The sequence below is a fragment of the Rattus rattus genome, chromosome 2 (genome assembly GCF_011064425.1).
Source record: "Rattus rattus isolate New Zealand chromosome 2, Rrattus_CSIRO_v1, whole genome shotgun sequence".
Classification (NCBI taxonomy): domain Eukaryota; kingdom Metazoa; phylum Chordata; class Mammalia; order Rodentia; family Muridae; genus Rattus; species Rattus rattus.
Genome location: NC_046155.1, coordinates 41,242,731 through 41,263,062, shown reverse-complemented (window position 1 = coordinate 41,263,062; position 20,332 = coordinate 41,242,731). Strand labels below are relative to the sequence as shown.

The 20,332-nt window shown below is 49.3% G+C and overlaps 1 protein-coding gene across 1 annotated transcript; it reads right to left on the bottom strand.

Moving 5' to 3' along the window:
• Window positions 1-1,337: 1,337 nt before the first annotated feature.
• Marveld1 (MARVEL domain containing 1) lies at window positions 1,338-5,940 on the bottom strand. The gene is made up of 3 exons (XM_032895029.1): window positions 5,851-5,940; window positions 3,377-5,355; window positions 1,338-2,226 (listed from the first exon to the last, which is right to left on the bottom strand). Exons 1-2 carry the CDS (start codon window positions 5,938-5,940, stop codon window positions 4,714-4,716), a joined length of 732 nt encoding a protein of 243 aa, XP_032750920.1. The 3' UTR covers window positions 1,338-2,226; window positions 3,377-4,713.
• Window positions 5,941-20,332: the final 14,392 nt, after the last annotated feature.

Here is a 20,332-nt window from a genome sequence, read left to right as displayed (position 1 = left end):
TGGGAAGGCGGAACTTGAGATCGAGTGTGGGGTCTCAGGTAGAGACCAGGAGGAGAAGGAGAGAGGAGAGAGAAGAAGGAGGTTGCTGTAAGGCAGGATGTAGTCAAAAGAAGCACTCCTTGAGGACTGTCATAAGCAGAGCAAGATTCAGTTGGCGAGTAATAGGGCATTTACCTGATTATCAATACCCTAGCTGGGTTAGAATAGTCTCGGGACCTGCCCAGTTTAGGTTTGTAGCTTGTTAATAACTCTGGTGTTTCTGTGTGATGAGCTAAATGGGAGAGAGTGGGGCAGAAAACCCCCAACAAAAATATTTCAATATAGTCATACATGGGAACAAAACACTCGTACACATAAAATGAAATAAACATATCTAAAGAGAATAAGGTCGAAGCCCGGTGTGGTGGCAGAGGCAGGTGGGTCACTCTAACTTTGAGGCTAGCCTGGTCTACATAACCAGCTCTATCCCAGCCAGAACTACATGGTGAGACTGCAAGCCTTTACAATTGAGGAAGATGAGGAAGACATTCGAAGTTGGTCTCCATGTGCGTGTTTAGCCGTACGTGTGCACACACAAGCACACAAAGAAGTAGACAAGAGGAGAGAAGACAGGGGTGCAGCAGCAAGTGACACAAACCTTCACCCTGGAAATCCCAAACCAAAACAAACAGAGAAGGGAGGTGGGCATGTGCCCATGTCACTGACTGTGACTCTGGAGAAGGGGCTCGGGAAGAGCAGGCAGGCTGGGAGCAAATCTGGCATCAGATCCCAGCTAGCACTGCCCCCGGTGACTTAATGCTCTGATGGCCGAATCCCATTTTTCAGCAGCAGGAGGAGCCCAAGCCACAGCTCCCTTCTGCTCCAAGACTCAATATTCCGGGGCATCTCCATCTGCATGGAACAGCCAATAACCTCTGGGGGGTCAGGGCCACGGGCCAGACACAGCAGGAAAAAAACCAGGCCTGGGCCCCAGGCGCCTCCAAGTTTTCTCATATGGCATTAGACACTGCTGCCTCTGTGCTCTGGACTAACTCCTCCTCTGTATGATGGGGCTGGACCAGAGCAGAGCCTCGCTGGCTCTACAAGAGTCACTCCCAGCCTGACAGGGAATGCCACTCATAAACAGGGGCCAGAAGAGGGCAGACAGGAAGGAGACAGGTTCCCTTCAGTATCAACCCAAAACAGAGTGTTTCTTCTGGATCCTGTCCTCAGGCCCTGACTAGCCACAGTGGAAAGCTGTGAGCTCACATTCCCTTCTCTCTCAGAAGGCAAGGGTTGAGTGCTGGGGGAAGCCAGCGGAAAGTTACCACAGAGGACCAGGATGTAAGACCCAAACACAAGATCAGACAAAACAAACTTTATTCCGAAAAAGCATACTGGGGTAACCATGAATACACTACTGGATTAAGGCACATGGCCCCTCTCTCTAACCACCCTCCCTACACCAAAACCCACCCCTGCGTGGCCTTCGTACACAATGTAGAAATTGTCTCCCGGGCCCACAAGAAGCCCCAGATTTATGGTTGGGAGCTGTCTGGGTGGTCTTGGCTTGGCCCCAGTCCTGGTTGTCAGAGAGGTAAGCCAGGGAGAGTACTGCCAGTTTCCAAGTGCTCTGGGCCACATCAGGGTGATCATACTATGCCATGTGAGGAAAGGTGGGTGTCATAATAGTCTTATCTGTGCTTCTCACATCACCAAGCTGTTAGAAGCAAAGCTGGAAGGCACACCGAGAAGAGCTAGAGAGCTCCAGAATGCTACAGGCACAACGGGGTATATGAGGCACCAAAAAGGCCAAGATGTGTGCTCCTGAGTAAGGTCGGCTGGCCTCAGACCCAGAGCACTGGGTCTGAGGAGATCCTGAGGGGGCTGGACCTGAGCTTAGACAGTGATCTAAAAGAGGCAACCAGGTAAAGAATGGGAGCTAGAACTGAGGCCCATCATTTAGGGAATGGGAGGCGGGCAGAATTCTGTCCCAAGTGACCAGATCTTGTGCCTAAATTATAATACAGGAGCTTGGGAATCCTCTATCAAGAAGGAAACCAGTCTTCTTTACCATGGCTCTTCCACCAGATGGTGTGCAAGAGGCTGCTTGTTCCCCACCGCAACAGCAAAGACTCCCAAACCTGCTGCTGGTCCCTGGCAGACCAGTTCAGCCAATCAGGGAGGACTGTGGCATTCTGCTGGCTCTGGGAATCTTCGAGCAACATGCCCCAGCAACATGGAAACCTGCAACATAAGAACAAGTCACTGGCTACCACAGTGTCCCAGCAAAGCTCACCCCAGGCACAGACTACTACTGTCTCTGGTTGTAAGGGAGGGAAAATCACTCTCTGTGGAGCTGGACAGCAGACGAGCACAGGAGGTCATGCTCTGGGATTTCCCAGAGGAAAAAAACAACAACAACAGACCTTCTTGTTGTTTTGTTTCTTTGGAGGATAGGGCCTTACCCTATGACTGGGGCTGGCCTGGAACTATGTAGCCCAGGCTGGCCTTGAACTCATAATCCACCCTCCATAAACTCCAGCACCCTAGGATTATGTGCCTGTACAAGCTCAAACTCCCATAAGCCTAGTGGGTACGAACTTTCTGTTTTGCAAGATGAGAACCACTCTGGAGGCACACGGTGGTGATGGCTACGCTGTGTGACTGTTCTCACTGCCACCAAACTGCTCTTAAAGCTGGTTAAAAGGGGGTAAGTTTTAGGACCTGCTTTTTTTTTTTTTTTTTAACCAATTTAGGAAAAAAACATTTCTGATGCTGGGTCCTGAACCAGGGACCTCATACATATTGTATGGCACCACCAAGCCATACCTTAGCCACAGAAAAAGTATTAGCTGTATCAAATATGTACTGACCCTTACTACATAGCCTGGTACTGAAGAAACTGGACTGTGAGGGTTCAAAGTCAACCTCCATCACTCATCACCAAGGGGACTTGGGGATCTCACAAAAGTATACGAAGAATACACGCATTCAAGCAGTGTGCCCACGCAGTAGGGCTATAGTGAGTGCTACATAAAATTTATACTCCACTCCAGCTTTCATAATGGCCGCAGACAATCCCACCTCTGCCACTGAGCTTGGAAAATGCACTTGTGGGGACTGGGGTGTGGCTCTATGTTCGGTGCTCTTTGAACAGGACAGGAGCTCTGGCTTCCATGTCCTATGTCTTGTGTTCCCAGAGAAAGCTGAGCTTGAGTTAGGACCCAACATCCCTGGGTATCAGGGCTGCTGCTCATCCCTGGCCCTTGTAGGTATCAGAGCTGCTCTTCAGACACTGTGAATGAAGTCGCTTTCAGTTTGGAAGAGGAGGTGGCCCCACGCTCCCTACTAGAGGCCTATGGCACTTCCTGGTTATCCAAAATGCCTTCCTTACCTTAGAGGTGGCACCGGCTGTCCACCCCAGGTCCAGGCAGTTCTCAATTTGGTGGCAGAACTCACCCGCCATCTGCTCAGTCAGTGCCAAGATCTCTTACAAGCGACTGTCCTTTGGACTCGGACACCATCTGGTTATCCTTGGCTTCGTGTTCCAACAATGTGAACGAGTATTCAACTGTTCTCAGGTCTCTGGCTGGGAAGTGGGTCTCTAGCTTGTTTGTCATTGGGTGGACACCCAGTTAGAGAAATTCTCAGGGGAAGAGGAGCTTCCTAATCTTCAATGGGTCAACCTGAGGGAATGACCAAGACAGCATAGGTGCAGTCTTGTGGTGGGAATAGTCCAGTAAACTGAATTACCACGTGTGGCCGTGATACCTCTGGGATTTCTCAGAGACCTCATTATGCTAACAAACATTGTGAGTCTGTGCAGGGGAGGCAGCACCAGTGACAGACCCATTTACCTTCTAAACCTTTTGGAGGTAACACACGAAGGGCTCCCTAGACAACCCGCTGATTTAGAGGAAAGAGTGTGGTTGTAATCTTAAAACAGCTGTTCCTAAGAGCAGGATCTGGGTTCCCAAAGAGGCACCTTAACAATCGCCGTCGGTCACGTGGGATCCCCAGTGAAAACATATTTAAAGGTGGGGTGCAGCAGAAGCTGGTGAGTGACACCTGAGAGGCCAGGGAAGTTAGTACATTTGGCCCAGTCTGGATGAACGCCAAGGATAAAGGCGTAGAGAAGACTTGCGTCCTTAAGTAAGGTATAGCCTGCGGGCCTTTGCTATACCCGTAGGTGACCCCACCCAAAGACTTCGTCGAAGTCGTAGGGCTGTGCAGGGAGAGAGCCAAACTACAACTAGCTAAGGCCTGTCCCCAGCTCCACTTGCAGCTGCCTGACTGCATTCTACACCATCCATGGCTGGAAGAGGGGGCAGGGAAGGGATGCTCTTCCTGCAGGGCAGGAGGGAGGGGGCAGTGGCGCAGTCCAAAGACTGTTTTCAATTTGAGAGCCTCCCCCGGATCTACGCGGCGGCGCCTGTCCACGTCTAGCTCTCGACAGGGAACGGGGGAAAGGGACTTCCAGGCTTCGCCTGGAGCGGCCCAACTGGGTGTGTGCGTCGGCGCCTCGGATGGCTGCGCGAGTCCCTGGAAGCTGATATCTGGGCTGAGCTGAGCCACAGCAGTCAGACTAGAACTGAACGTCGGGGATCCAGGGCGCGGGCAGTGGAAACGCAGGCAGGGAGAGGGCGCAGGGGAGCACCGGCACGGGGCGGCGGCAGGAAGGGCTCGGGAGGGATCCCCGCACCGATCTGGGCCGCGGTGGAGCGGGTGGCCTCACACCACCTCCTCCTTGCCCTGGTAGCGACGGCAACAGCCGTAGAGTGCCGAGAGCAGATAGAGGCCGAGGCAGAGACCCCCGCAGACAGAGGCCGCCAGGAAGGCATGGTAGGCGCAGGGCAGCCGGTAACTCTTGAGGTTGCAGTAGCTGTGGCGCTGCGTCTGGTCGATCATGATGCCCGTCGCGGCCCCGTAGAGGGCGGCCGCCAGCAGGTCGTGCGCCACGTTGACCACGAGCCAGCGCGAGCCCAGCACGGGCACCAGCTCCTGCTTGCCCAGCAGCGTGATGAAGTAGAGCCCCAGGGTGAGAAGCCAGAAGAGCACCGACACGAAGAGCGCGAAGTGCACTGGGCCCTGGTACTTGCTGGTCGCGATGGTGATCCAGAAGGCGGCTCCGGCCAGCAGCTGCAGCAGCCGCAGCACTCCCAGCGGCCCGCGCAGAAAAGCCCGCTGCAGGCGCAGGGAGCCGCGGGCCGTGCGCGCCTGGGGTGGCGGCTGGCGCGGGGCGGCGGGAGCATGGCCCCCGGACGCGGTGGCGGCGGCGGCGGCGCCCCGAGCAGCGGAATGGCGGCGCCTTGCTCGCGGGGCGGCCGGGCCCCGGTGCTCCTGCTGCTCCCGCTGAGGCCTGCCCTCCTTCCTCTACTCCGAGTCTTTTGCGCTGCTTCTCGTCAGCACCCTTCCTCCCCTCTCTCCTCCTCTTTCTCCCTCTCTCCAGCCCTCCTACCCGCTCTTTGGCCGTCCCTCTGGTTGGTCTCCACCCCTGCTCGCGCCTCCGGGCTTCCTGCCGTCGCGCCCTCCACCCTGGCTACCCCCCCCCTTCTCCTCTGCTCCCATTCCTTCGTTCTAAGCTGGGACTGAATGCCCACACCCCCTAGCCCATAACAGGCCTTCTGCCCAGGCTGCTGGGCCAAGTTTGCCATATCTGGAGCAACCCCAGCCCTCCCTGTTTTGCAGGTCTTCGAGAAGGAAGCTACAACAGCGTCCTCCCAGCCTGTGACTAGACCTCCTTGGTTAACCCTCTCTCCTGTCACAGGAGACTGGAGACATAATTCTCTTCCATAGAGGCGTTCGGGCAAGCCTGAGTGAGGAGGAGGTCTGAACTGACAGCTGTTCTCACTGGGACACCCTCAGTACCCCGCACTTGCCCCCCACAAACTCGTCCTGTCCAAAATTAGCCTCAGACTGTCTTGCCACGAAGGTCTCTAGGTCAGAGTAAGAAACCATCACTCTCTGGAGGCCCAGCTGCCTCACCACTGTGCACAGAGCATAGCCACGCCAAACACTTTGACCATTGCTTCCTGGCCACCTCCTCGTCTTACTTAGATTAAAAATATGTCACCTAACATGGTCAGGACAAGCTTAGGTCTGAGAAATGACTTCTCCTATATGCTCTAGATGGCAAGGAGCCCGACGGTGCCAAGGTTTGTTGGCATCTCAGGGTCCATGCTTAAAATACATGTGTATTTTCATGTAAGCCTCCTAGGACACAAGACATGAGAGCACCCATTTTCTTCATTGTCCTGAAGCCTACAGGGTTTCAGGCCAGGGCTCCGGTGATGGCTGCTGATGTCTCTTCTCTCCCACCCCACCAAGGAGCCAACCTTTGGGCTTCGGCAATGTTACAAAGCTGACCTGGCTGTTCCAAACACAGCACAGAGCTGTGTCTTGTCAATGTGGCGTATTACGTAATCTGTCCCCAACCAACTTCCAATTTCTTGGGTTTTTTCCACTTCCTTCCCCAACCCATGCCCAAACTCTGTCACTTCTTGCAAGTTTCCCACATGATCTCAGAACACCCTTTATTTTCAGACACTCCTTAGCCAGCAGACAACATCCAGTTTAAGCACTTACTGGTTTCCCACACTCCATTCCCACACTGACAATTATTTGCTTGTCTGGGTCTCCGTTAGAATCATCCTCCTGCAGTAGTTCTGAGTCTGCTACATCACAAACTGTGGTCTATCCTGACTTATCCCTCTTTTCCTGAGCCTGGCATATAAGACACCTGAGTACGTATACATGGAGTTGCTTACCAATTGGCTACAGGAACAATATTGGACCTAAGTGTGGTGATTTGAATAGGTATAGTCCCCACAAACTCTTCGCTTGGCCTATAGGAAGTGGCACTGTTAGGAGGTGTAGCCCGTGGGAGTGGGCGTGGCCTTTTTGGAGGACTGTGTCACTGTGGAGGTGGACTTTGAGGTCTCCTATGCTCAAGCTATGCCCAGTAACACAGTCTCCTTCCGATGCCTGCAGACCAAGATGTAGAATTCCCAGCTCCTTCTCCACCACCATGTATGCCTGGATGCCACCATGCTTCTTGCCGTGATACTAAACAAGTTTTCAGTGGGAATGGTGTCTCTTCACAGCCATAAAACCCTAGCTAAGACCCTAAGCAAGTCACATTTGCCTACAAGACAATGCCTGCATCAGACCACATCGATCCTACACTTAGAGCCCCACCCCCTTGGCCTGGAACAGCAGGTCCCCTCACCAGCAGCCCGGTTCCCCTTTGGAGAAAAAGAGCTTCGGCCTGTCACTGCCACCCTGGTATACACTTGAGTACACACTACTCAAGAAAGCTCCAAATATATATTATAATTATAATTGCTTAAATCGTGGTGTGTAACACACCCACACAAGACAGCACAGCCTTTGAGTTAAGGCTGCCATTGCTCATGCCACTGTCAGGCATGGAGGAGGGATTGCCCAACCCTCGGTGGCCGATTACTTCATCTGTAAAGTTATTTCATGCTGCAAGCAGACGGTGTTTGCTTATTAAATACTGAGAACCATTTTAGAGGCCAAGGCCGTGAGATATGTGTGGTTCGGGGAAGGGGATGTTTACTGTGTTAGGCCCTGTGGCGAGAAATTGTATTTACTGCTCCAGTTGACGGTGTTCTTAGCTCTGATCCACCAATAGGGACAGGAGTTCAGAGTGTCGAAGCAGTTGACCTTGTTCCAGGAGCTGCTAGAGACTCAGGAGAGCACAGATGAAGCTGATTCCTCATCCACAGTCCAGTACTTTTACATAATTCTCATGTTCTGTTTACAGATACTCTATCAGGGACCCAGAAAAGTCACCCAGAGTCTGTGTCACACTGGAATCAAAACCCATGTTCTGACCCTAACTCAACAGCCCCTGCAGGGATGTGCTCGGTGCCCTTGACTATGGTTGAGACTCTAACGTGCTTCTATCAGCTGAATCTGGATGCTGGACCGCTGAAGGCATTTCTATGAGCAGGGAGCCTAAGCCAACTGACACGAAGAGGAAGGAGAAAGGATTATTCCATCTTACCAAAAAAATAAAAAAATAAAAGGGGGCAGGGGGCAATCAGGAGACGTGTGGGTTAGGGCGCCACCTGGTGGACATGAACTTTCAGCTTCAGGAGTCTCCACTGGTCTCCTTACATGGAAGAGTTCTTTCAAAAGCTTTGGGGCGATTATTTTTAGCCCCTGGAATCTTGAAAACATCCTAAGAGGAGGCGGAGCAGACTCTCTGGAAAAGTGTAACTATACAGTCTTAGAGAAAAGCTTTGATTCTGTCCTACTCATGTTTGCCAGATGCAAATATGTAGACCGAAGGAAGGAAGAGGACTCATTCCTGTTCTCAAGTGTGGGCACTCCCTGGTTGCTAAGCGACAGAAGTCAAGTGAAGGAGGGTTACAAGCAAACTACAAAAGAGGACTGAGTTGTGACAGGACGGGACGACTGGGGAATTTTTCAGTCACAAGTGTCAGGAAAGGTGGGTGGTACTGAGACAAGAAGGAACCGAAGACAAACTTCGGGTGGGGCTATCCCCTGGGGCTCTGAGCTTGCTGGATGTCTCCCCTAGGCATACCCAGAATACAAGACCTAGGCACACATACGATCCCTCTTTGTGTGTGTGCAGCCCGAGACCTGGGAGATAAGCAATACGTTTCTCCATAGAGGAGGAGAGTTTTGCAGTTAGGTGACTTACTCATCTAACCCCTCAAGGGGTCCCCAGGCCAAAAAGAGCCTGAACTCTGGATAGGAGCAGGTGCTAGGGACAATAGTCTGGGCCTGGACAAGTGGTAAAGGAATTTGAATGGCAGTCTTAGCCCAGCCCCTGCTCACTCTGTGGGTTGTTAGTGAACTAGAGCAGAAGCCACAAGGTCCCCAGAGGCTCACTATTGCCCCTGATACCATGCCATCAAGAGACCCAGGAGTGCTAATGGAGCCTTCCACTGGACCGCATGTTCTAGGGTAGCCTGGACTACACAAAACTCTCCCTCAAAATAAAAAGGAAAGAAAATGATAAATCATTTGCCCATTAATTGTGTGTGTGTGTGTGTGTGTTCATGTTTAAATGTTTGCGAAAAGGTATACATGTATGTGGAAACCAGAGGTGGACACTGAGTGTCTCCCTCTATCTCTCTAAATTATTTTACCATGTCTGTGGTGGTCTGAATAGGAATGGCCCCCATAGACTCATAGATACGAATGCTTGGTCACCAGGGAGTGGCACTACTTGAAAGGATTAGGACAGGTGGCCTTGTTGGAGTTCATGTGGTCTTTTTGGAAAAAGTGTGGTACTTCACTAGGAGAGGGCTTTGAGGTTTCAAATGCTCAAGCCAGGCCCGATGCCTTCCTTTCTTCCTGCCTGCCCCACCCCAGCTCTAGATGTTGATCTCTGAGCTACTTCTCCAATATCCTGTCTGCCTTTGTGCCGCCATGCTTCCTACTGTGATAGTGAACTAAACCTTGGAAACTGTAAGCAACCCCCAGTCAAATGCTTCCCTTTATAAAAGTAGCCATGGTCATGGTGGCTCTTCCCAGCCATCGAACAAAAGGTTTTATTTGAACATGTGTACATGCGTGTCTGTGTAGGGCTCTGCACAGGTGCATGTGTGCAAGTGTGAGTATATGCATAGAGAGAAGCCAGAAGAGAGCATCGGTGTTCTCTGGTCCTCTCTACCAATTCCTCTGAAGCTGAGTCCTCTGAAGCTGAGGCTTGCATTTTGATAGGCTGGCAGCCAGAGGATGGTGACGTCTACCCATCTTGTAGCTGGAGTTGCAGGTGTTTGTCGGGACATTTGCCTTATTGTGCTAGTGCTAGAAAACCATAGTTTTTGGGATATGTTTGGCCCCCATAGACTCGTGTGCTTGAATGCTTGGCCCATGGGGAGTGGCACTATTAGGAGGTGTAGCCTTGTTGGAGGAAGTGTGTCCCTGTAGAGTGGGTCTTTATGCTCAAGCTCCACCCAGTGTGGAAAGAGAGCCTTCTCCTGGCTGCCTGTGGAAGACACAGTCTCCTCCTGGCTGCCTGCAGATCAAGATGGAGAACTCTTGACTCCTCCAGCACCAAGTCTGCCTGCGCGATGCCCTGCTTCCCACCGTGATGAGAACGGACTGAACCTCTGAAGCTGTAAGCCAGCCCCAGTGAAATGTTTGCCTTTGTAAGACTTGCTTGGTCATGGTGACTCTTCACGGCAATAAAACCTCAACTAAGGGGTTGGGGATTTAGCTCAGTGGTAGAGCGCTTGCCTAGGAAGCGCAAGGCCCCTGGGTTCGGTCCCCAGCTCCGAAAAAAAGAACCAAAAAAAAAAACCTCAACTAAGTCTCTCTCTCTCTCTCTCTCTCTCTCTCTCTCTCTCTCTCTCTCTCTCTCTCTCTCCAGGGCATATGTGTATATATAAAAAGCAAACAAACAACAAAAAAAAATAAACGACAACAAAACCATGTATACCTGTCTCCCAGTACTGGAGAGGCAGAGATAAGAAGATCCCCAGGTTACTGAACAATCAGCCAGTCTAGCCAATTAGAGAACTCCAGGTTCAGTGAGAGCTCAAAAATATGCCTCAAGCAATAAGGCAAGGGCTGGAGAGATTGCACACACACACACCCACACACACACACACACACACACACACACACACACACACACACACACATGCACGCACACACACATATTTCTGACTGCCCTAGAACTCTACTCACTATGTAGCCCAGGCTAGTTTTGAACTCACAGATATCCTTTTGCCTCAACTTCCCAAGTACTGGGATTGAAGCCATGCGCCTCTTTGCCTAGCAGGGCGCCTGGATCTGAACTCTGGTTCTCATGATTTGCAGCAAGTGCTCTTAACCACGAGGCCATGTCTCCAGACCTTCTCTCAACCTTATTGTTTCATTTTTACTATTTGATATTAAATGTGCCTGAGTGTTTTGTCTGCGTGTATACCTATATATCTCGTACATGCTTAGTGGCCTCAGAGGCCAGAAGAGGGCAAGTTAGATCTGATTGAGTGAAAGACGGCGTTGGGCCACCATGTGGGTGCTGAGAATTACGCCCAGGTCCTCTGGAAGAGAATCTAGTGCTCTTAATCACTTAGCCATCTCTCCAGCCTTATTGCTTGAGGCATATTTTTGAGCTCTCACTGAACCTGGAGTTCTCCAATTTGGCTAGACTGGCTGGTTTGTCAGTAACCCGGGGATCTTCTTATCGCTGCCTCTCCAGCACTGGGAGACAGGTGTACACTGTCATGGGTTTTTTGTTGTTTATTTGTTTTTGTTGTTTGTTTGCTTTTTATGAATTCTGGCGGTTCAAACTCAGGTCTTCATGCTTGTGTGGAAACCACCTTACCAACCGAGCTTGTTTTTGCCTTGCCCCTAAAGTGAAAGCAAGACCACAATGTGTCAAATCTATACATGCTGTTTTGTATCATAGAGAATAAAATCATGACTTTTCATTAAAAAAAATTGCTAAGGGGGAATCACAGTGTGGCAGTTTGAGTGATAAATGTCACAGGCATTTGGATATTTGGCCACCAGTTGCTGGTGCTGTTTTGGGACGTGTAGGAGGTATGTCCTTGTTGGAGGAAGTGTGTCACAAGAGGTGAGCTCACTCCATTCCCAGGATGGTGTCTGCTTCCTGCTTGTGGTTCAAGATGTGAGCCCTCAGCCCCAGTCTCGGGGACCCGCTGCCTCTTGTCACCATTCCACCGTGACAGACTATTATCCGTCTGGAACGATAAGCACAAATGAATCTTTCCTTCTATAAGTTAGTTGCCTTGGTCATGGTGTTTCATCACAGCAATAGGAAAGAAACTAAGGCAGCTCGGTGGTGGAAAGGCCCCCTCTGAGTCTGTGGCTGACAATCCTAGCAGAAGCATCGTGGGCAAGGAAGGCCCTAATCTTTACTGTCAACTTGACCGGATTTGGAACCACCTACCAGGTGCACCTAACATGTCTGCAAGGGTGTTTTCAAAGATGATAAACTGAAGGAGGAAGACTTACCCTGAATGTAGGGAAGACCATGTCACGCACCGGCTGGCATCCAAACTGAACAAAACGGGGACTTGTGAGTTAAGCACTGTCTTAGTTAGGGTTACAATTGCTGTGATAAATGCCATGACCAAAGCAGCTTGGGGAGGAAAGGGTTATTTGGCTTGCACTTCTGCAGCACTATTCCTCATGGAGGAAGTCAGGACAGGAACTCAAGCTGGGGAGGAACCTGGAGGCAGAAACTGATGGGGAGGCCATAGAGGGGTGCTGCCCACAATGGACTGGACCCTCCCCCACTGGTCACTAATTAAGGGAATGTTCTACAGGCTTGCCTACAACCTGATCTGATAGAGGGATCTTCTTGACTTCCATTCCCTCCTTCCGGATGCCCCTACACTGACCTAAAACTATCCAGCACAACCACGACGTTCCTCTCTCTCTCCTTCCTGACTGCAGGGGCAATGTGGCCATCTGCCTTATGTTCCCCCCACCATGTCTTCTCTGTCATAGTGGACTGTACCCTCAAGCTGTGAACCAAAATAAGCCTTCCTTCTTGCTTAAGTTGCTTTTTGACAGTATGTGGTCTCACAGCAAGAAGAGTAATTGCTACGTATCTACCCCTTCATGATCCCGAAAATTACAGTGAATTTGCCGCAGGTGCCGTGCTGGTCCCCTTGGTGAATGGTGAATGGAGGGGACGTAGAATAGGGGTATTTAGGTCAACTTTAGTGGGGAGGAGTCCATATAGTTGTAAACTAGTAGACTGGGGGATGGTAAACTATGCCAGGAAGCTTAGTGGGTACAGTAGGTCTGAGACCCCAGAAACTTGGTGAATACACAGCTGAGATGGAAGGCACCTCTCTGCTCCCTGCCAAATCCCTGTCCTGGAACTCGAGTCCCACGTCCCACATAAGGGAACATGACCTGTAGGCCCAGAACTGGGTTCTCTGTGCTAATGAGGTACCCAGAGGCCCTGGGGGTTTAGTCAAATAAGCTCCCCCTTCCCAGACATTCCTCTCCGCAAAAGGTATTTTAATCGCAGGTCCACTCTGAGAAGTCTGTATGCATGCATTTTCCACAAGGAAAAACCAATAAACAGTTTGGAACCAAGGACTGTGTCTTTTATCTACCACCACCATGGGGGGCGGGGAGCAGGCCTTTGTCTGCAGAGCCGCTGCCTATGTCTCCCTAAGGCCCATCTGTACACCCAGCCACAATGGTAACCAAGCTAAGGACCTTCACCGATGATGACCAAAGCCAGAGCTCCCATTCTCCCCAGCTAGTCCTCAGCCTGCGGCCCCTGGCTCTGCTCTCAACTCCTCATGACTCAGAGGTCCCTGTCCATGAGTTTGAGAGTCCCTGGTCCCGGCCCCATAGCAGGTCCATGGATACTCCTGACACTTCAATCCTGACTTCTCTGACTGGGTGCCTGGAAGCCAGGGAATACCATCTTTGGCTTCCTCATATCCCCAGAGAGGTGTCTCAGCACTTCCCTGAAGCCTGGTGTGGGGTAAGCATAGTCATACTCCCCATGTTTCACCTCCCCAGCGCAGGCTGGAGAGCAGTCCCACAGTGGACAGCCTCCAGTTCTGACACCACAGTTCATGAGCAACTGAACAAGAACTTGAGAGCTCGTGAAAGGCTGTCTGTCTGTCATGCTGCCAGTTCTTTGGTCCCCTGTCATGAATCGATAACCTTGACAGTGTGCCAACCACCACACCTGTCTATCACATTACAGTGTGATACTGTATCACATGCAATGTGACAATATTACATGTAGTCGTTCTGATAGTTAGGGAATGTGTTAGCAACTCGATTGTTCAGATATCAGGCCACATTGCGTCTGCAGCCAGGAAGGAGAGAGAGACAAACGTCGGTGGTTGTGCTAGATAGTTTTAGGTCAGTGTAGGGGCATCTGGAAGGAGGGAATGGAAATCAAGGGATATGTGAGTAAAACTTGCATGACTTGGAGGTTAGGAGATGGACCCCACAAAAATTCAGGGGCTGGATACAGAAGTCCCAAGGCTTTAGTACACTTTGAGCCTTGTCACACAGTGGGCTTCCTATGGTGTAAACCATTTATACTTCATATCACCTATGTCAACAAAAGAGGTGTGATATTCGGTAAGGCCCTTTAAGAAGTTCAGACTGCAGAAAGAACGCACACACTAAGGCCTCCTGAGTTCCCAGACCCAGCACACTCAGTATCTGTGGTAAACAGGACTCACTTGCCTGCTAGCCGTTTCCCCTTGCTCTTGTTAGCAACTCAATTGTTCAGATATCAGATGGCAATGTGTGCAAAAGTAAACCACCGGAGTGGACTGGTTTGGATTGTTATGACAATATGTCTCTCTATTTGGACTAGCTTAAGACTGAGTAGAGATCCAGTGTCAGCTAATGAAATATGAGGATAAACTTAATGGATAAAGTTGAGGGAAGATTTAAAATCAGTGCACGAATACTATCAAGGAATGAGAAGACAAAGACAACTGGGAGAAAAGATTTGCAGAAGACATCTGATAAAGAACAGCTGAAACAAACAAAGAACTCTCAAAAGTCAGCAAAGGAAAACAAATGCTTTATTAAAAATGAGCAAAGAGGGGCTGGAGAGATGGCTCAGCTGTTAAGAGCACTGACTGCTCTTCCAGAGGTCCTGAGTTCAAATCCCAGCAACCACATGGTGGCTCACGACCATCTGTAATGAGATCCGATGCCCTCTTCTGGCTTGTCTATGCTCATATAATAAATGAGTCTAAAAAATATTAAAAAAAAAAAAAAAAAGAAAAACAAGAAGAAAACAGTACAACAAAGAAATAAAACCTGTGATGCTTGGGAAGAATTCCTGATTGAATCTTGCCTGTATAACCTCGGCAACCGCATGGGTTTATGGAGTCAATGTTGCCAGTGTACAGAGATAATTTAGCAGAATAATGATCAATTCTGTTGCCCTACTTAACAGGTCATTCAGAAACTCTCCCCTCCCCAGCCTCTGGGCCTCTGGTGGTGAGAGAAATCAAGCTTCTCTTTGCTTACGTCATTAGCTGGTTAGGTTAATTACCTTCCGAGTTGTGACAAAGAATGTTGGGAGATCGGTTTGGACACTGCTAATTCAGATGCTGATTTCACTGCCCAGAGATCAGATTACAGTCTGGATGCTTGCTAGTTACAGTCTGTACTCCAGTATTGAGTCACCTCCTGTATCCATGTTGTATAAAGAATGCTTCCAGTTATCTCTGATTGGTTAATAAAGAGCTGATCAGCCTATGTCCTGGCAGAGAAGGTGGGACTTCCAATCCTGGGGGAGGGTTCAAAAGGGGGAGAGGGAAGAAGAGAAGAGGTGGCCATGAGGAGAGGGTCTAGGAGGAGTCGTGATGATCAGGTGGCCAAGGGATCCTCCATGAGGACACACATGGCACAGAGCAAGCCAGGACAAGACTGTCTTCAAACTGCAAGTAACACAGGGCCTGTGGCTGGGAAAGTAGATAGCTTAGAGGGTTAGAATGGGTGGATATTTGCCCTGTCACAGTGCTTAAAGTTTGTTAGTAAACTTAATAGGTCTTCGTGTCACCTATTTGGGAGTTAGAATGGAAACAGATAAGACTCTCATCCTTAAAGTACTGCCTACAAAAGTGCCTGGCAAAAGCAACTTAAGGGAGAAAGGGTTTATTCTGGCTCCTGCAGTCCATCGGGGGCAGGGAGTCCTGGTAGCAGGAGGCTGAGGTAGGTGGTCATGTTGCTCTGCTGTTAGGAATCAAGATGCTGCTACTCAGGTCCCATCCTTTGTCTGTAGGTCAGGACACCCCCCCCACCCCCAGCCATGGGATAGTACCATTCACATTTGGGGGGATCTTTCAACCTCAACCCACTCTAGATACTTCCTCACAGAGATGCCTGCTGGTTAGTCTCCTAGGTGATTCTAGAGTCTGTCGAGTTGACACTCATATTAACCACACAGTTGGCCCGCCGTGTTCTCTGTCCTCTTCCTGGTCCCTCTCCACTGTTTACTACTCTGCACCTGCCCTCTGGGGGACAGGGGGACAACCTACTTCAACCACATCAGAAGGCTCCTTTCTCTGGCTTTCAACTGGACTTGACTGGTAAGATTTGCCCATAAGAAATGGGAGGGAGAGAAACAAGTCATGAAACATTTCCTCCCAATTTCATCCCAGATAGTAGTAAATTCATATTCTCTCTCTCTCTCTCTCTCTCTCTCTCTCTCTCTCCTCTCTCTCTCTCTGTCTCTGTCTCTGTCTCTCTCTGTCTCTGTCTCTCTTCTCTCTCTCTGTCTCTCTCTGTCTCTCTGTCTGTCTCTGTCTCCCTCTCTCTCTCTCTCTCTCTGTCTCTCTCTCTCTCTCTCTCTCTCTCTCTCTCTCTCTCTCTCTCTCTCTCTCTCTCTCTCTCTGTCTCTCTCTCTCTCTCTCTCTCTCTCTCTCTCTCTCCCTCTCCCTCCCTCCTCTTTCCCCTCCGTTCCCCATAAGAGCAGGTCACCATCTATAAGGAAGGCAGTACCAGAGTTCTTGCCACTTGTTTTAAACTTTTATTTTATTATTTTTAAGTTGTGTATACGTGTACATGTGTGCCCCAGTATGTACAGCTGAGTGCAGGTGCCTATGGAATCAAGAGGCATTAGATGCCTTAGAGCTAAGTTATAGGCATTTGTAGAAGTTGAACTTAAATCCTCCACAAGAGAAGGAATTGTCCTTTACCACTGAGCCATCCGTCCATCACCAACCCCCCATTTTACCACAAACGGGTTCACCTGGCACCTTAAACTTGGACGTCTCAGCCTCACGACTTGTGAGAAAATAAATTTCTCAGGTTGGATGGAAGCTCACTTGGTCAAGTGCTTGCACACGGAAAAGCTTTGGATGTTTGCGTTTGCAATTCCAGTGCTTGGGGGTGGAGACAGGTGGGTCTTTGAGGCTTGTAGTCCAGCCGGCCTAGTCCACGAGGCAAGGTAAGTTTCAGGCCAGTGAGAGACTCTGTCTCCAAGAAAGATAAGTAAATCAATAAACAAAAATTAAAGGTGAGCAGTACATGCAGGACACCAGCGGTTCACGCACCCCCAATACACACCCAAATGAACACCCAGTGCATACCCAATGCATACCAATGCACACCTGAACACGCACACACTACATACAACACAAACTCACAGAAAGAAAAGAAAATTAGCGTCTCTTGTTAAGCCATCCAGTCTTTGGTATCTTGTGATAGTAGCTGTTTTTTTTTTTTTTAAATCATCATGACAAAATATTTGATAGAAACCTTTCCGGTGGAGAGAGAGAGTCTTTTTTATGGCTCATGGTTCTAGAGAGATTTTGGTCCATGAGGACAGGGAAGATGAACAGGAGGAGCTCAGTCCACTGGCAGCAAATCAGGAAGCAGAGAGAGAACAGGCTGGAGTGAACAAAGGTAAAAACCTTCAAAAGTCTGTCCCTCAAAAGTCTGCCTCTAGAGCCACATCCAGCCAGGCCTTTCCTCCAGCAGGCTTGGAACCTTCAAAATTGTAACACAGACTCGGTACCTAGTATTCAAAACATGGGCCTGTGGGAGACGTCTTAGACTCAAGCCACAGCAACAGTCTGCCCGTGATCATGTATCAAGAGAAGCCGAATCGTGGCTGGGGAGATGGCTCATTGGTAAAGTTGCTTGTCAGGAAGCCTGATAATCTGAGTTCAATACCCATGATCCCCACGGTGGAGAACCAAGTCCCACAATTGTCCTCTGCCCTCCACACAGAATTGACTTGAGTTACACTGTCGTCAGCCGAAGGTGAACATTCTCTTCACTCTCTCACACCAGGAAAGCCATGTGAGCAAGTCCCAGCATTTGGGAACAAGAGGTGCCTAAGAACCCCAATGGCTGCAGGGCAGGGAGCATCAGGGAGGGGGTCTGAAGCTAGTCTAGCATTTGTAGGGAGATCAGGGATCTCCCAGGGTCTGTGGGGGATGGGAGGTGAGAACAGCCCCTATAAATACAATAACCTGTAGGTGCTCACGTCTCTTATATAAAATAGCCAAGTATTTGTGCTGGAGTGTGGCCCCATAGCAAATACATGAATAGCATTAGAAGGTCCTAGGTTTGATCCCAGCATAACACAACACACACACACAGAGAGAGAGAGAGAGAGAGAGAGAGAGAGAGAGAGAGAGAGAGAGAGAGGAGAGAGATTTTACATGTTTTTACAATGTTCTTGTGTTTTTTTACTTTTTCTATCTCAAAATAAAATTATCTTTATTTTATTTAATTGAAATCCCAGGACTTAAAACATAAGACCTTATATGTGCTCTCCCACTTTTAGGTACCCCATTTGCTTTTCAAGCATTTACAGAATTTAGTTCTGGATTCAATTCCCAGTACCACAAAAACTAGTGCTGAAAGAGAATCAGAAGTTCAGGGACATCCTTGATTCTATATTAAGGTAAGAGGCCAGCCTGGGCTACATGAGACATTCGCAATAGATAAGTAGACAGACAGACAGACAGAAAAACAATTGGAAAATACAGTATTTTCAGTCTGTGGCTGTTCCAAGCACTCAGGCTGCAGTATTTCCTTCGGTTGTCACGGTAACACACATATTAAATTTCTTACTAATCACCTTATTATTTATTTTATGGCACACAGGACTGAACCCCTGATGTCTTTCATGCTAAGTCACCCTTTACAACGAAGCTGAGACTCCAGCCTCAATCGCTCCTGTTTTAGGGAAAGAGCTGAGTCACAGAAAGCTTCCATCACTTGCTTAAGGAAGAATAAGCACAAACCTCTCCTAGACTTTCCTCGGGGGAAACAGCCCGAGGTTGAACCACACTGGAGCACGAATCAAAAGGGCAAACTCGTGCTCCATTTGCCCTTATGCAAACATCTCCCCGGTCCTGAGCCCAGGGGAAAAGTGGATGAAAGCCCCCAACTGAAACTAATCCAAAGCAGAGTTGCCCCGTGTGTCCCCAGGCTACCTCCCGTCTTCCTGAAGCCACGGCTGTTGACAGCCTGAGTGGGAACTGAAGGCTGCTGGGAAACGGGTATCTATTACAAAATAAATCAGAGTCAGGAAAACACACAAAGGCCTGTCTGTATTTTAAATTTTCATATTATGTTCATCTCAGATGTTTGGATGTTCTCCCCAAAGAGGTCTTATTTATCTTAATTGCTGAGAGATTTTTTTTTTTGAAGTCTATTGCAACCCAGAAGATTTCTTCATTATCCTCATCTTAATTTTTTATTGTATTTTATTTATTATTGATGTACTCGTGTGTGTGTGTGTGTGTGTGTGTGTGTGTGTGTGTGTGTGTGTGTGTGTGTGTATATCCATGCTAATGTCAAGGTGTATGGAGATCAGAGGACAACTTGTGGGAGTCAGTTCTCTCCTATCATGTTGGTCCTGCCGGTCAAACTCTGGTACTCAAGCTTGGTTTTGGTGGCAGTGCCTTTACCCACTGAGCCATCTCACCTGTCCCCTTCAAACCACCTTAATCTGGGCCCTGGATGAAAGCAAGTCTTTGTCTGAATGACCCTAGAGGGAAACTCCTCAGTGCCAACCTCCTTTAAACAGGGTCCCATAAAGCTCATGGAATGGTGACCCAGATTTGTAATCCCAGAACCCAGAAGGCTGAAGCAAGAGAATCTGGAGTTTGAGGCCTGTGTGAGCTGCAGGAAGAGACACTGGGTCAAAACAAACCGACAGGGCCCTTTTTGTTGGTAGTTACCGTTTCCGGCACTGTTCTGCGATTCTCAATATCCCCATGTCTGACGAGGTTTCTCATGGCCTACATGCCCGAGGGGAGTGCCCTGCCTGCTCATCAGAAACTCTGAATCATAAAACCGAGGCGACGGAAACAGTCCCATTGTGTGGTGAGCACCAAGCACTTGCCTGCAGAACTGTATCCACCCTGCCTTAGTCACATCTGACCCAGAAGTCACAAGTCCCCGATTCCAGCATGGTGTACCCATCTGAGCTGGTGGCATCAGAATTCCCAGGTCCTTTAACCATGGGTGTGCTGAGAGGCTGAGAAACCCATCCTTCTGGTTTAAGAGCCTGGCACTTCCAAGCCACACTTAAGAGGAATGTACTTGGCTAATTTCTCTTTGACGAGCTTGTTCTTGAATCTCTCTTTCATCTAATTATCTCTCACTCTCTTCATTTCCCCAGAACTTCAAAAAAATATCAGACAACCCGCCCATAGAGATATATTCTTTTGTTGTTTTGTGTTGTGCAGAGAGGGACAAGGAGGGGCTAGACACTGGGTGAGGAAGAACAGAAAATTCCCCTTCACCTTGCAAAAAGGATCCCACAGGTCCCAGCTGGTGGACATTTTTTTTCTTTTCTTTTCTTTTTTTTTTTTTTTCAGAGCTGGGGACCGAACCCAGG

Bases quoted from the DNA above. Each gene is read 5' to 3' on its own strand.
- Marveld1 (XM_032895029.1), bottom strand. From the start codon at position 5,940: ATGGTTTCTTACTCTGACCTAGAGACCTTCGTGGCAAGACAGTCTGAG. The intron at 5,356-5,850 runs GTACTGAGGGTG...GACTCGGAGTAG, and splicing joins TTGTGGGGGGCAAGTGCGGG to AGGAAGGAGGGCAGGCCTCA.